At 34.0% G+C, this 17,862-nt stretch overlaps 1 protein-coding gene across 1 annotated transcript in view; it reads right to left on the reverse strand.

The window, feature by feature from the left end:
* LOC102802213 (ubiquitin carboxyl-terminal hydrolase 34-like) overlaps positions 1–8,603 on the reverse strand; it is an 81,715-nt gene extending 73,112 nt beyond the window's left edge. Inside the window, exons 1-6 of the mRNA XM_085492011.1 lie at positions 8,325–8,603; positions 7,020–7,107; positions 2,257–2,569; positions 1,606–1,656; positions 1,312–1,461; positions 293–360 (exon numbers count right to left, since the gene is read on the reverse strand). Of these exons, the coding sequence (XP_085348137.1) occupies positions 293–360; positions 1,312–1,461; positions 1,606–1,656; positions 2,257–2,569; positions 7,020–7,107; positions 8,325–8,373 (719 nt within the window). The 5' untranslated portion in view covers positions 8,374–8,603. The remainder of the gene's footprint in view (positions 1–292; positions 361–1,311; positions 1,462–1,605; positions 1,657–2,256; positions 2,570–7,019; positions 7,108–8,324) is intronic.
* Positions 8,604–17,862: the final 9,259 nt, after the last annotated feature.

Raw genomic sequence — 17,862 nt, forward strand, 5'->3', positions numbered from 1 at the left:
ATTTTTCAGAAAATTCATCATAAATCACATGGCAATGTTTATTGGTCTCCAGCCTACAATTTGAGATATGACATAACATCACTGCCCCAGGAACTAAATAGCCACTATCTACGAAAACAGAACAACAATTTTTTTTCGAAAATGAAACCCAAAGTGAACCCAAATTTTATTAAAGCCAATATTGCCAGAAAATGAATAAATTCAGGGTGATGTTTGCATTTATGAGTAGACTTCTACTTTGATATAATCTACAATTGTTGCAGACAAATTTAAAACAAGTATGAATGCTTACTGGATAACTTGACTTCTTAGAGGAGACACATATTGCATTGTGGCATGAGCATGCAACCAAATACGAAGCTACAAAAAATCAGATAGAGATTAATGATGAATTATAATGGGACACGCCAACAGTAGGTATCTATTTATAATAAGAAAGTCATCATGATCACAGCACTTCCCATTGTACAAATGCATCAGGAAATACATGCATCAATGCAATGATGGTGGAATATAGCAACTGTCGTCTATACTCGCCTATACACAGGATTGATTTAATTTGCATTTATGGTTAAAGCGCGGTTCCACAATCCCAGACACCAAAAATACTTGAATATATGTGCGACTTGTATGTTACAAAACACGGACATGCATACCTATTTTACACAATGTTGTCAGCCAACAATCATTTCATTGCTGGGATATATTTCAGGGTACTTGACATTTTTTGCGGGATCTTTCAATTTATTTATTTCGAGACACTTCGGACTTTTAAAATTGCTTTTCTGTTGCTTTTACGCAGGAATCATACTGATATCATCCTGAACTTGTGAATTAACATCGAAATTGTATTGCGGATATATTCATGGTTGTGTGGGACATGAAAATAACGCACCACAGGCGTCATGATTGTTGAAAAGAGTGATTTTGGGGAGCACCCAGAAGAGATATTTCACGCTTGAGTGTCATTTGCATACTGAAAACTGGCAGCCATTGTTCCTTTTATATACCAGAAGTCGCGGTTTAAGAGAATCAATGTTTATGTAATGGTCATGTGTGTAATATGTTCAATGTTAAAACTTCCATCAGAAAATAGCAGCATAGTAATCACTGTAAGGTCATAATTGCGTTCAAATATTTGGCTTCTTATTAACTACCCCTCTCCCTCTTTCCTGCAATGTCACAGTGGATAACCATGCAGACCTTTAACCCATAACCTTCTGAAAGCCTCTGTAGATCAGTGCCAGTAGATGTGTAATTTGCATATACAGTAATACAAAGTATATATGAATGACAAGGTTAAGTACTTACATTAGCTACAACACTGATAAGTGCAAATGCAACATTGAATGGCAGTGTCTCAGGAACAGATCGTTCAAAACAAGCTTGTATGGCAGTCATACCATTGCTATCACAGAAAAAACACACATTACGCAGCAAATACAACGGTACTTCCATATCCTAAATAGAATATCAGAAAAGTAACATCAGTTCATGGAATATATCCAGCATGTGTGATTGAATCAATTATTTGTTTAAATATAATTACAATAGTAATCCAATATGAACTATACAAACCAACAATGTAGTATAAATGATACTCACATTCATATCACAATAGTTGCCTAGTGCTTCAGCTTCATGAGGTGAAATGTCCTGTGAGTTATGAAGAGGATTTATTAAAATATCAATACAAATACTGTACTATGGAACATCAAATGAAACAGTGATCAACTCAGATACATGAAATGACATTACAAATGTTCACTTAGGCTATAGGATAAAGTGAGGTCACATTGTACGTTTGGCCAGTTTTTGCATACAAAGTGAATGATCTGGTCCTAGAACAGCAGAAATGAATTCTTAGCACAAAAATGGACACCATTCGGCCATCGTGAATCAAATCATGAAACAAATGAATGTAAATATGCCACCCCAAGATATGTGATGTATTTGTGAAGTTTGAAAGTATTATTATAAAATTTTAGGTTATCTAACAAATAACAGTTTTAAAAATGCTAGAAAACAACCCATATAAAATTGATTGTGCATGTGCAACAAAGTGTCTGTTGGATTTAATAGTTTTTACAATGGGGATTTTCTGTTGACATTGTTAACTGGTCTTGGTAATAGCCTGCTAGTATTATTACGCAAAAGCCATTATATACAAAGAACATCACAAATTCCTAGTTCAACACATTGGCTACCATATAAATAACAACACATTTATATGCAACACAACGAAAAAAATCTTACCTCCATGCCAGCATGGAAATTTTGTTTATGAGCAGAATACAGAAAGAAGTTCAGCTGAAACACTTTAGAAACACAATGTAAAAGTTTATCTTTTTCATCCATCGTCCATAACTCAGACTCATCTATCTCTTCTTCCTCTTCTTTTTCCTCTTTACAGTCTTCGTCAATTTCATTATCATTCTTAGAGAGTTTTTTATTTTCTTCAGGCAATGATAATGATGCAACTGCATCAATGGCAAACCTTAGCAGCAACTGAACTAAATTGTTAACCCGGTCAAAATTTCTTATATCACGAAAACAGCAGCCACATTGCCTGGAAAAATAATAAACAGAGGGCAAGTGATAGTTTACTGATTGACACCAACTGAAAGGGCTAAGGCATAAAGGTAACGTTAATTAAGGTGGCGTTGCAGGGAAAAATGCATTTAAAGGTGGAATTTCACTTTTTTAACTTTTTATATAGCAGAAAACGTCCTTGTTCTTGAGTGAAAATTTCAAAATTCTATTGTGGAAGAACACCTTATAAACTAGGTTTAAAATTATTAAAAACAAACTCATGTGCCACGGTCTTGGTTTAACTGTTTAATTTGCATAAATCTTGCCTAATTAATGTTGATTGATCACTGGAGTTTAACTGTAGTATACAAATCATGTTTAGGAAAGACCAGTTTCGTTTCCTGAGTACTTCTTTCTCCATGCAGCTACCTTGATGGTTTCACAAACGCTGTTCATACGCAATACATCAGCTATTTTATATCCCGAGATTTATTTATTATATACAACAATGCCACACTGCGTAAAAAAAAGAACAGGTGTGAAAAAAGAAAGCCAGACACTATTTTAGAGGAAAAAAAGAATGTTATTGAAGGAATCAGATCATAGTTCCTATCATAACCAAAGAGAAGACACGATTTTTAGTGCATACTGTACCGAAAGTGACAGCTCCCCAACAGAGTCCAACTCGTAGTATGAAACAGACACGGGATCATACATCTGTACAACAGAAGAAACAGATATGCCTCGACGAAAAAAGTGGGCCGTAATGACAATATAATGGAAGAAGATTCTTAAGTCCTGAGAATAGTCGACCTAATGTCCCTGAAGAATGCTTGGAGAAAGCTGTGACCTGTGCACTCTGTGGGAAAGAAACTTTGACCCTGCATGAAAAGATGCGACAAGGCGGGGGAGTTTAGTCGAGTTCAGATGTTTGAACGTCGAGCTGTGGAGATGACTTCAACAAAACAAAATGGAAAACACTTCAAGATTATAAAAAAAAAATTTTGTTGGACTTCCGCCACCAATTTCCGCTCCCCCATACAAAAACCACAGCACCATTTTAGCTTCAAATAGCGAGGAGACGACCGAACAAGAATTTCTGTCAGCTCTCAGAAGAAATTACGGAGACAATACTATTGTGATGCATAGTATACTTTGGCACAGTCTATTAACGTTATTTTATTTTTATTATGACATCTGCGAGTCGGATTTTACCCCAAGCCCCTGGCGAGTCGGATTTAGGAACAATCAGTTGATTGGTAATTTGCATACATGTGCACCATCCACTGTTGACTTTGTAAACATAGCGGGACCACAGACAGTTTCGTTTTGTAGAACAAAACACTCACACAAATAGATTTGTGCAGATTTAATTTTTTTTTTAAAACAATGTTGTTCCAGTTGTGGTACTCGATCATGGTGTTTAGACAGTGTCCACAAGGAAGCGAAGCGACATTCGTGGTTTCGCGTAAATTTAAACAAAATGGCAATTATCTCAACTTCAATTTCGACCTCAACCAGGTCCTTCAAAACTATTTAGCTCCCAGACTATTTTGTCATTTCCTTTGAAATTTTCAGGAACAATAGTTACGGTCTGGCACATTCAAAGTGTATCGTGTGGATTTATTGTTTCGAGAAGAAAAAAAGTAACCGCATTGTCAATCGGCAATAGCGTTAATTACGCATCACTTTTAGAAGGCATTGTGAAAAAACTATTAAATAGAAATACTATAAACTTTTTTTCTACCGTACTTAAATTAGGGAGTGGGCTTATACTTGAGGACCACCTCAGAAAAGATAATTTTTTGAGGGGTTTAAAATTGTAACCCTCTTCCCAACCTCGAAAAATCATCAAAATTATATTTTTCTTTCACAGTGCCGGTCTTGGAGAAATATTACGTCTTTTTGATTTCCACAACACTTTTTACAATGAAAAAACAAATATGTTCATTAAAATACACACATTTTATTACAGTACGGTTTACATACCGTCTGAATTTACGGTGCAAAAATGGGTAGGGTCTGTGGGAAAACTGTTGAAGGCAAGATCTGTATCATTATCTTCGTTGTGGAATGTTTTTGATCGCTCGCACACTCTCGATACAAAGCAATTTCCGCCATGGTGTTTTTCATCATGATTTGACCTGAACAACTTCCTTTGACCTAACAGGTCATGTCTTTCGTTAACCAATCAAAATGCTGTGTCGTACAGACGAAGTTTTCCGATTATTGACAAAGAAATTTGTTCACCGCAATGCGGAAGTGAATTACCGCGATGTTAAAATGCGATCTGATTTCGAAAAAAAATTTTTTTCCCTAAAGCTGTTGATTTGCAATTTTCGAAAAGTAAACTGAAGGTGGAGGAAGTATTTAAACGTCACGGTCGCGAACAAGTCATGTTGAAGAATAGTTTGCTCATTCACGAAGGTCTCAATGGACACGATTATTCGGAATAGTAAAACGATGTTCAATGACCATTTTTGGCATTTCTAAAACCACTACTCAAAAGGAATAGAAATTAATTACTTCAGTATTGCAACATCAGGATTCATCGTGAGTAAATAACAGAATAGAAAAGGTGCGAACCATGTTCCGTACATTCGCCGGCCATGCACTCTGAAATTAATGGAGTTTTCTCGTAAAAGCAGGAACCAAACTACCGTACGAATCATGATTATTATGCAATGAAATACACTTTTTACTTGCATATTTTAATAAATGTCGTTGACACTCAGTAAAAACCCCCTGGGCTTATACTCTGGGATGCCCTCAACTTGTTAAATGTCTGAAAACAGGGTGGGGCTTATACTCGGGGAGGGGCTTATACTCGGGGAAGTACGGTATAATCCTAGTGAACATATATTTTAAACTAGTCAAACTGCCATTCGTTAAACCTATGCGCTCAGAAGTTAAATAGTTTTAAACACAATTTAACCAAAAACGGACATTTTCAACCCATTTTCGATACCGTTAGCAACCACGAAAAAATGCATCATACTGTTGAAAAGCTGGCAAAATAAGCTTTCATATGGTATACAACATGACAAAATTAACGTATTTGTTAGTAGTGTAATTTATTGTTTAAAATTTCTATAAATCAGGGTGCATCGCCACCTCAAGGGACACAAGAATGTGATAGTTGTATGGTTGTAGAAATATCAATGAAAACGATTTCTAACACTAACTATCAAAATATTATAATGCTCATAAATAGATTTTTATGGTGGATTACTTAGCAAATAGTTCTCTTTGTGGAACTGCGGTCAATATTCAATTTTTAATGGCAGAAAGATGGAATTATTGACTAGGGCACAGTAGAGGTCAATAACTCCTGCGAGTCATTAAAACCGAATAATGACAACAATGAGGTAACTATATGTTTTAATATGCTGAATAAATAAACACAACATGAATCACGTGATGACCAATAAACATGACAATCTTGAACACGAGCTATAATATTGTAACTTTATATATTTGTGAAAATCTTCTCAAGTAACAACAACTATATAAAATTTAGGTCATGTTTCAAATAATTGTTTCAGTCTAGTATTGATGTTATAAATTGAATCCATTTTATTCTATTGTGAAACCTGATATCAAGGATTTATAAGATTAGGATATGGTCGGATTAACGATGATGATCTCATGAGAACTGAAAAAGAGTCATGAAAATTGCGAGATGATCACAAAATCACCTGACAAACGTACATTTCTTTAAATACCCTTGCATATATCATGGTCGTATTAACACAGAATGTTATAATGTGTTTAAATGTTATAATTAATAATATTATGTTATAATATAATTATTCTGCAAATCCTCATCTTACCAATAAACATACAGATAAAAATCACACAAAAACAACTGGATGCGACTTGTCATGGTTGACGCATACATGAGACAAAAAATAATTTTTGATATTCGCCACACGTTTTAATTACATGACCTTTCAAACACCAGAAATAAATCAGTTAGGTAAAAGTTACCTAATGTTGTTCTTCGTTCTTTAAAAAAAAAATTTATCATATGATATTTTTACCTATCTTTATACACAACAAATGCTGCAATTTAGAGTATTTTTTGTTGATCTGTTTTCTCTTTTTCATCCAAATTTCTGATGTAATCAATGAAGTTGATAGACGTTTTGTGCTGGTATCAATTTTTTTCTAACAACGGTATCGAAATGACATTTATTTTTGTCATTCACAGAAGATCACATAAAATTCCTAACAACATCTATGCCTTTGCTACATGCTTATGATGATCATTAGTGTAATGTAAGTAAACTGTGTATATTAAATTAATCAATGGCAAAGCTGATAAGATCCCCCAAAATATAGTCCATTCGTTTATCCTGTGTTAGTACATCCATGCATATATGCAAAGGATGTATTATGTATACATAGGAGTCGTATAAAGCCTTGATAAAATCAACCAAATCATGACTGACGGATGATACAAAATGACATAAGCATAAACGTACCTTTGCGGCCAACTCTGGATAAACAGCAGAAGAGTAACAATTTCCTTTTTGCTCAAATGATTGTTTTCCTTCCTATTTTCCTCATCAACTATGATAGAAATTAAAGAAACTATACAATTAGTAAGAGGATTATGTAACCAAGTCTGGCAATACATCAACAAATTATATTTGCAGGCTTGCTAAACACATTTTGGCAATGAAGGCTTTCAGCAGGTGATGTTAACTAGATATGATTACCAGTCTAGGTCGCCATTTGGAAATCCAAAAAAATCTGGCTGGCAACAAACTTTTTGCAACATAAAACATATTATACCTCATCATATTAGTAAATCAGTATTGGGTGATGATATTACAGGGAAAATAGCATCTGATGTTGAAAATGAAAGATAGTTAGTCATCCAGGCTCGATTTACAATATGACTATATCCTATCGCTCCTGACCCTGGAAGGAGGGGCCTATAGCTCTGATATATTACGGCCTTAGGGCTTCTATATGACCTACAACAGCAAAGAACTTTTCCTAAAAAATAAAATCTTCAAATATTGCGACAAATGTTGATCCCTCCATACAGGGGCATTTATGGACAATCCAAGGCTGCGAAATTTATCAAGTTTGTGTGCATTTAGAACAATTCAGTTTTGAGTTCATTTCAAGAGAGGTATACAGATTTTCAAAAAATAAATAATGCCAAAAATAGGGTACAAGTCTTCTCTGATTTGGAGATATTCTTCCAAATACATTAACCCAATCTGTTCATATATGGAACATTTATTGGTAGACTTGTCAAGAATACAAAGCACTGTAATGGATACTAATTGGGAGAATTGCCCCTTGCTTGGAGATGATCTACATTTCTTGGAAAAGTGCCTTATAAAAGTCAAGTCCTATTTTTAATATACTTACTAAACGACTTTTCAACGAAATCAACAAGCAATATTATATTTATCAGATTATACATATTAACAATATGGGGGTGTGGCGACATGGTGGTGGATATATAGTATGGAGAAAAGGTATACATTAATCCGTAAAATACATTTTTTTGATAAAATACATCTCACATATATTTTTGGGATGCAAAAAATAAAATTAGTCGGCACTGAGAGACAAGATCTTGTCATTATTCTCAGAGTTGACTGGCAGTTGCGACCTCATTTTGGCAGGCATTGTGCAAATTACACAATTGTCAAATTAAACGTCTTATCAATTGTGCCCGTGCAACGGCAATGGTGTGTTTTACTTTGAATGAAACTACAAATTCGTGAAGCAATGAACTCGATAATGATTTGTATGTATGTACTCACATGACTGCAGGATGTGATATAAATCGATGCATGCATCGCAAATATCCATAGTACCGTCTCTTCGAATATTAGAATTTCCCCAGATCTCTAAGCCCGTTTGTCGTCGGATCGTTTCTTTGCACCATTTACTATTCCATCTGTTTCGACACGAAGTTAATGCATATTTCCTGAATGGTGAAGTGTTTTGCCACTAGAACACCCGCCATTTTGAAAACAACTTCGTAAAGGTATTCGGCTCGTGTCGAATATACCAAATGGTGGGCTCTGATTGGCTGATTCCTTAAAAGGAAATTATCGGAAATTAAGATCAGCTGAACGTTTATATTCACATTTCAAAGCAGCCCTACTTTAATTTTTTTATTATTTTTCCAAATATTAATAGCAATGGCAAATCTACGCAGAAGTTAACAATACGTAATGAACTCTGATAATAGTAACATGATTTCGTCTCCCTCTTCTCCCGTCTTACCCCAATTAGCAGTCACATAACATATGGTTTGCCCCTAGTTACGGTCATTTATGACAACGTGTGAGCCTCAATAAAATAGATGCGCAATGAAAGTTGATCGCCTATTGTAAATTATTGCGGTTTATACTGAGGTCGTGCGTGCATCTGAGGTCAGCAAACTAGCACAGGTATATTTTGGACTAGTGAGGGCGCAAACATGCAACTTTTTGTACGTACGCACATGGAAGGTAGTTCCATGAAACGATTTCTTGCAAAAAACCTGGAAAAAGGTGGAAAAGTTTGTGCATGTTTTCTTGACTTTAAAAAAGCCTTTGATTCAGTTTGGGATCAAGGCTTGTTTCACAAACTAGCACAAAACGGTATCACAGAAAATGATATTAAAATTGAAATAGAGCAGTCCATAAGCCACACACAAAACAAAGTTGAAGATAAAAAAAAAAAAAAAACACTCTGTTATGAATTACCCAGCATACAGGGCACATGGACTACATTTATTTAACAAAGCAGAAATTCATATTAACAATTTTGGAACCAGTGGCAAAAGTGATGAATTTATGAGCAATTTATTTTGTTACGTGTGACCATTTTTATCTTGCCCCAAAAAATATTATGATTTAATAAATAATGTTATTACAATGTTTTACAGCAGGCGCAAAATAATTGCATACACCCAACCCCACGCCTGGTATATAGTTACCGATGGAGTGATTTCGCAACACCCCAGACACTTTTTTGAGAACTTATTAACCGATTTTCAAAACACCGGACGGGGTATGCCTTTGATGTGAGGACGCATGGGATGGCGTAGTTGGACTATTCCATTATCTTTGTAGGAACAAAAACATCGCCGAACCACGTGGAAGAAATGAAACACGAACATAAAACTGAGAATGAATATTAAGAAGCAAGAGCTATATAGAATAGAATAGAATAGAATAGAATGGAATAGAATAGAATAGAATAGAATAGATTAGATTAATGCTTTATTAATACCGTAAAGAAAGAGTTAACATATCTTTTTAGGTTTTCAGATTAATAAAGTAAATAATAAAAGTACATGAAATGTAACAATTTATTTAAAAAAGAACTCAAAATTAATGAACGACAAAAATACTACAGACTATTATTAATAATATAAGAAATATTAAAATACTGTGATATGTAAGTATATCTGTATGCAGCACAGACAGAATATGTATAAAATATAAAAGAACATGACAAAATAAAAGAATTAGTCTTGTTTATATTTAACTAAATATTTGCAGAGAGTGATAAGATGGTTTGTATTTGGTGACTGTAGTACAAGTTTAAATTGTTCTTTTTTGTTTAAGTTTTGGTAATCACTGTTAATTTCTTTAAGAATATTATATACATGTATGTCATCTCTGTGTTCTATGTACAGTTTACATTCTAGTAAATGATGTAATTCATCCTCTATCTCTTTACAGTGGGTGCATAATCTGTCTTTTTTGTGTACTGCCATCGTGGTGTTATAACATTTGTGTTCCATGACATCACTGTGGATAAATGCCAGTTTCCAAGATGTGGTTATACATTTGTTGTAAAGCTTGTTTCACTATTTTGTTGCTATATTTCAACAGTTCTCCTGGTATTCCGTCTGGTCCAGTTGCTTTATTGTTTTTCAGTTTTCTTGTTGCATGAATAATTTCCTGTAATGTTATAAGTTTGTTTAGTTCATGATTGTTGTCAATTTCTTTCTCTAGCTGCAACAGATTGTCTTCAATTTCTTTTATTCTCTCAATGGGAGTTGTACATTTCTACTGATTTCCTGGAAACATTCAATCCATGCTGTATATGGAATTTCTTTTATTGAATTGTTTTCTTTTGTCTTTATTAATAAGTTTATCTTCTTCCAAAAAGTTTGTACTTCATCGTTCTCACCTGCTTGTTCAATGTTTGATAATATTTTTAGTTGTTTCTCTTTCTGTAGTTTCTTGACATATTTTTTAAATTTCTTTTTCTTAGTGTAGTACATTATTCTTAGTTTACCATCTGTTGGATTTTTTTGTAACATTTTTGAAAGTGTTTGTAATTCCTTTTTCATTATATTACATTGTCTATCAGTGAATTTTACTTTGTTTTGTTGTGTTTTCTTCTTTACTTTTTTATGTATGGAGCATTTATTTGCAAATATGTTCATTAATGTTTAAATTCATGAGCGATCTCATCACATCACAAATGTTTTCAAAGCAAACCTTTGCAAAACCACGGTTCCACTATAGTATGGCTGTGGTCAAATATGGTATCATGCAACGTAGAAACGAGGCAGCAGTGAATAGCGCCACCATTCGGTAAAACTAGTATTTCTTGCAAATACGGCCATCGAGGGCATATCATACTAGTATTGTGATGTTACAGTGATACGCTATGATAAGGGGGGGCAAGGGTTATTTTCGTTCAACGTAATTGCAATATTTTTTTGTTCGTACTACGTAAATTGAAAAAATAAATTCCGTAATTCTGTAATCACAGGCTAGACGTACAACGTAATCGATCAAATATTTTTTTCGTACGTACAAGGATTTACATCCAAATAAAAAAATCGTAAAGAATAATCCAGGGAAATTACATTATAGAAACTGTAAAACGACTAGATGACACAATTCACTACAAAATTGAATGTCAAGACGTAAAAGGCCCTCTAACCGAATGAAGAGCATTACGAGGGTAATATGCGCGTGCATCTCTACACACGGCGCAGCAAGTGGAGAATTTGAGCCGGAGAGCTCTTCGAACCATACAATGTTCCTTTTTTTAACACTGTAAACTGTAAAAACGTCTTTTTTTCCTTGTAAATTGTAAAACGCCCTTTTTATTTCCCGTAAAACCGTACCAGCTACCCCCTTGCCTCCCTTCTGATAAGCAATTTACTGCCACGGGATTAGGAATGGAAGCATTTATCATACAATAGCTTTGGTTTGGCAGCAAGAATATCAGTATTCTTTCGACAAAAAACTATACAAATGCAAATAGTTTTGTATTTATTGGGATGTTTTTTTTTTCAAATATAATAACACGACTCAAAATATGTTTACTTCCAGGTCCTTTGATAAATTATAAAATCATACTACATTCTTTCAGAGCGACAAAATTCATGTTGAATTATAGACCATGTATTTAAAAATTACGTGTTATTACCCTGGCTAAATACAGTTACGTCAACATTATGCAAAATACTTTCTTATTTGTATTATAACTGTACTTATCAGCAATTGGTTTGATACGTTTAGTTTATGCATGGAGCTCCATGATGGAAGGTACTAACGGATTGTGTATGTGATATCAGTCTGAGATATATAAAGCCCTATGTATAACGTACAGATCACTCCATTACGGACACTTCACAGCAATGCAGATTGACGGTGATCTACGACACAGTCCCCCGATTTAATCGTTACGTTATTTGTCCGGTAATACAATTTATGTAGTATTGTATCGAACTTGCTCGTACTGTCACATACCATCTATCAACTGTGACATGACTGACCGATAACTTTCTCATTTGTAGAAAATTGTATATTTAGCAACTCGCTCACACATTAGATAAACGTTGCGGACAAAGCTAGTATCAGGGGGAAATTCTTCTCCTCTGGGTTCTCCACACGTGTCAGGGGGAAATCTCGTCTCGTCTCTCTATCGCGTCCCCTTGAGGTACGGGATCGGGAATGTCACTTAAGCTTTTACAGTCAAATAAGACACACACAACGAAATATGTTTCAACTCTCGTCTTTAGTCAGTCAGTCGAGTACTCTATAAGACACAGCGCCCTGGGGAAAAGTCCCCAAGACTATGGCAAGGCTGACCCAAGACTCTCCTAGACTGCCTCAAGACTGTCTCTCCTCGTGTACTCGCCAAGACCAACTAAAACAACTTTATTCATTTTCAAAACCTTAACCAATTACAAAGAAGTATAAAGACTCTAAGGCGTGGCTTTCACACATTCGACCTGCATACAGCCAATCACACTAAGTACTGGACACGTCATATCTTTTGATTAATCGTTCGCTATATTAATAACTGGAAATACCAACTGTCAGAAATAGTAGTCCGGATAGCGACGGTTATCTCGTAATTAGTTCCAAATCACTGAGCCAAGTTCCGTCCAGGACCTCGCATGGGCCTAAACGATGACAGATATAACACAGCCATTCGCTAGTAATCAACTAAATAAGTCGATCAACAGATACATGCAAACAATTTCATTATACTAGCATGAAAGACTCACATTTTGTTGAAATGACTTTCCATCATATATAGCTTTGTATGGTTCAGTAAATATTTTATATGAAAACATCAGTTTAGAAAATCAATACCAAAAACGTATACAGCATCTTCAATGTTAGAGACCCATTTTTAAAGGTTGTTCGAGAAACGGACGTGAAAGGGGAAATGCTTTGGCACGTATGATTCGTGTCTGATCCGCAGTCAATTGAGACTGGATCAAATATATATATTGAAGTTTACGCGTCAACAATTACTCGCACTTTGGTCATATGGGGGTCAAGCCCCGGGCAATTTTATAGCAGTAAACTGTTGCCTTTCTCGGAAGAATCTAATACAACACAATGTTGCACACGATTTGAATATTATTCTATGGTCTTCGTTTGAATGAAGTATTTGTGATAAGTAATTCACGATTGTTATTGTGTATATGCCCTCATTAGTGAAACCACGGAGGTCTATCGCATGACCACGAATTAATCATGCTGTTTAACTGTGTTGCCGAAATACACATGGAAAAAGTTGGTGACTATTTCTTTTGAGAAATTAGCACCCCCCCTTGTTGCATTAAAAATGGATTTCGTGGGAAAATGTAACTCTGGATTTAGGTAGAAACCCAGTACTCGTGGATAAAAATACCCAGAACAAGTCATCTCAAGACGACACAGCCACCACTGGTCAGATGGGATTATAGCTATGAATTATAAAGTTTGAATGTATATGTATAAAATCGGGTAGGAAATTAAGTTGAAAATCAAAAGTATGTTACTCAAAGTTAACAGCTAGGACATCTCTATTAAATTTGGTAAAATTTGCATAAATTTTAACAAAAATTCACAATCAAGTGAATATGAAAATTCAATTGAGTCAATATTAAATAAATACATTCTCAAGATATTAACAAAAATTCAAAATTAATTAAATATTCAAATTAGCTTATTAATTAAGTTGAAAGTGAATACTGCATAGCACATATTGTATATTGACAGATCAAGTCTATACTAACTTTAGTCTCATTTGGACTATTAGTTCACAAGATATCAACAAAAATTCAAAATTCATTAAATATGCAAATGAGCTCTTTATTATTATGAAATTGAAAATCAATATTTCATAGCGTATATCTTATATTGACAAATCAAGTCTCTACCAAGTTTTGTCTGATTTGGACTATTATGTGATATTAACAAGAATTCAAATTAATAATTAAATGTGCAAATGAGCTCATTAATTCCTTGAAAAAATAAATCAATGACCATCTGTACCAGTGGTCACTCTGTCTTTGTACAAATTCTCAGCAAAATTGGTCCAGGCATCTCCGAGAAATGATGGACACACCCAAAAAACAGGTTTTTACCGATTTTGAAATTCAAAATGGCCGCCAGGTGAATTTGTACTTAGCATCATTGAAATCAGTCAAGGCATCTCTGAGAAATATCAATGTACAGTCAAAAGCCATGATTAACAATCAAAATGGATACCAGTCGGCCATTTTGATTGTCAATCAAAAAAGTAAAACAACGTGCATCTGTATGGGTGGTTCATTTTTCTGTGTAACAAGTCTCAACAAAAAAGGTCAAGCCATCTGAGAAATGATGATGGACACACAAGGACCGAATTTGACTGAACTTTGGCATTAAAAATGGCCGCCAGTCGGTCATATTTGATCGAATTGGAAAATAAATCGACTCCCACATGTATGGTTGACCACTATGTCTTTGTACCAAGTTCTCAAAAAATTGGTCCAGCCATCTCCGAGAAATCACTCTGGACGGACTGAAGAAGGCGAAACTGTAAGCCCCCTCCCGGACTTTGCCAGGGTGGAGGCTAATAATATAGCAGGTTTCATTCATTTTGCAAGATTGTCGATGAATATATAGATATTATTTATATTAAACAATTTGTCGGCATTACAACACGTTGTTCATTGGTTCCTATGGTAGGGATATTATGCCATATTTCAAATAGTGAGCTGGTAACAAAGTTAAAAAAATGTATGATACATATATTTTTTCTTATCCTGAAATATCGGTATTAGAAAAATCTGGGTTTTAAAAGTACAAAAAATGCAATTTTTGAATAATATTTGGCCAATTTCCTCAACAGAAGGGATGTCAACGCACGAAAGAACACTGTCTGATGAGACAATAGCACAAAAGCTTCCACTCTCGCGAGCCAGAGCATATCTTCCGGCGGCCTAACAAAACACGGATGACGGCACAGGTATTAGCAATATATTTATAATGAATGTAATATTGAAATAGCCCTCACAGTTGAAGCGATTGTAGATTAGAATGTTAATTCAAATATTACACATTAGTTATACAGTGTCTGAATCAATCAAATGAATTTCAATACTCCAAATTGATCAATGCAATTTGTTTTATCGTGATACGTTTGCATATGCACGTATTGACCTGCACATATTTCATATTTTTAAGAAACCCAATTAAGACATACAAACAGTAGACATTGCCATTTCGAGATTGTTACACTTGTTAGAACAAACTATTTACAAATGTGCGCAGTTACTAGCGTTATGCCACACAACAATCATGGCACTGTACATGAGAACTGAGGGAAACAGTTTACTATATACTGGAAAACAGAAATAACTAATGAAAATAAAATTACAAAACAGCAAATCCAAACAGCAAAAATAAATTTAATCAAAGAAAGCTTAGAAAGAACTCTCGTGTACTGAGAGTATTAGAGACGCAGTAAAAATTAATTCAAAATTACTTGTACTTGAGATATTGATGGAAAAGCTGAAAACTATGCAAATCAGAAAATTAAAATGAACAGAGTGTAAAACTAATAAGGTCAGCGCAATGTAACAGACCATCTGTGTACCAAGTTTCATTGAAATGTGATCAGAACGAAACAATTATGAATTATTATGCTAATTAGGGAATTTATATGATATTTGTACATTGTCCTAGAGCATATATGTACAAAGTTTCATTGAAATGTGATTAGTACTTGAGATATCAGTGTGAAAGTTGAAAATTTATCAATTATGCAAATAAGGTTATTAATATGCATAATTATTTACCCCAAAACTAATCAGATCTCTGCGTAGTCCTATGTACCAAGTTTCATTGAAATGTCATGATTAGTACTTGAAATATCAAAAGCTGAAAAAATTAATTTATTATGTAAATTAGGTTATTAATATGCACAAATATTTATCCCAAAACAATCGATCTCTGCATAGTGTTTGAGTATCTATGTGCCATGTTTCATTGAAATGTAATGCTTACTACTTGAAATATCAAAAGCTGAAAAAAAAAAATTATTATGCAAATTAGGTAATTAATATGTACTGAAATTACCCTAATCAAAGAAAGCTTAGAAAGAACTCTCATGTGCTGAGAGTATTGGAAACACATTAAATATAATTCGAAATTACTTAGCTGAAAACTAATTATGCAAATCAGAAAATTAATATGAACAGATTTGAGTGTAAAACTAATGAGGTCTGCGCAATGTAACAGAAAATCTATGTACCAAGTTTATTCGAAATGTGATTATAACCAAAAAATTATGAATTATTATGCTAATTAGGGAATTAATATAAACAGATTGTTACCCCAAACTAATTAGGTTTGTACATTGTCCTAGAGCATCTTTGTACTAAGTTTCATTGAAATGGAATAATTAGTACTTTAGATATCAGTGTGAAAGCTTAAAATTGGTTAATTATGCAAATTAGGTAATTAATATGTACAGATTTTAACCCACAATTATCCAGGTCTGTCTATTGTCCTACAACATCCATGTACAAACATTCATAGATATGTGATGATTAGTACCTGAGTATGAAGATTGGAAATTGTTTAATTACGCAAATTAGATGATTAATATGCACAAATATTTACCGACAACTAATTGGGTCATTGAAATGTGATGATTAGTACTTTAGATATCAGTAGAAAAGCTGAAAATTAATTATGCACAATTATTTACCCTAAAACTAATCAGGTCTCTGCATAGTCCTAAAGAATCTATGTACCAAGTTTCATTGAAATGCGACGATTAGTACTTGAGATACCCATGGGAAAGCTGAAAATTAACTAATTATGCAAATTAGGTGATTAATATGCACAAATATTTATCCGAAACAATTAATCTCTGCATAGTCCTTGAGTATGTAAGTACCAAGTTTCATTGAAATGTAATGCTCACTACTTGAAATATCAAAAGCTGAAAATTAATTAATTATGCAAATTAGGTAATTACATGTACTGATATTACCATAAGAACTGTCAGGTCTGAGCAGTGTCATATGACATATCTGTACCAAGTTTCATTGAAATGTGATGATTAGTACTTTTAGATATCAGTGGAAAAAACGAAAATTGACTAATCATTATGCAAATTAGGTAATTAGTATCCACGGATTATTACCAAAAATTAATCTAGCATTAGTTCAGAGCATCTATGTACCAAGTTTCATCAAAATCCAATGAGTAGTTGTTTAGATATCAGTGGAACAGTCATGAAACCGCTAAAAATTAGCCAATTATCATGCAAATTAGGTAATTAATATGCATAGATTTTTACTAAAAACTAATCAAATCTGCGCACAAGTTCAGATCATCTATGTACCAAGTTTCATCAAAATTAAATGAGTGGTTCTTTAGATATCAGGGGAACAGTCATGGAACAGCTAAAAATGAGCTAATTATCATGCAAATTAGGTAATTAATACGCATGATGATTTCTACCAAAACCTAATCAAATCTGCGCATTGACCCAGAGCATCTATGCACCAGGTTTCATCAAAAACTGATGTATGGTTCCCGAGATATCAGTGGAACACAC

This window comes from Saccoglossus kowalevskii, chromosome 2 (assembly GCF_978046115.1).
Source record: "Saccoglossus kowalevskii chromosome 2, keSacKowa6.1, whole genome shotgun sequence".
NCBI lineage: Eukaryota > Metazoa > Hemichordata > Enteropneusta > Harrimaniidae > Saccoglossus > Saccoglossus kowalevskii.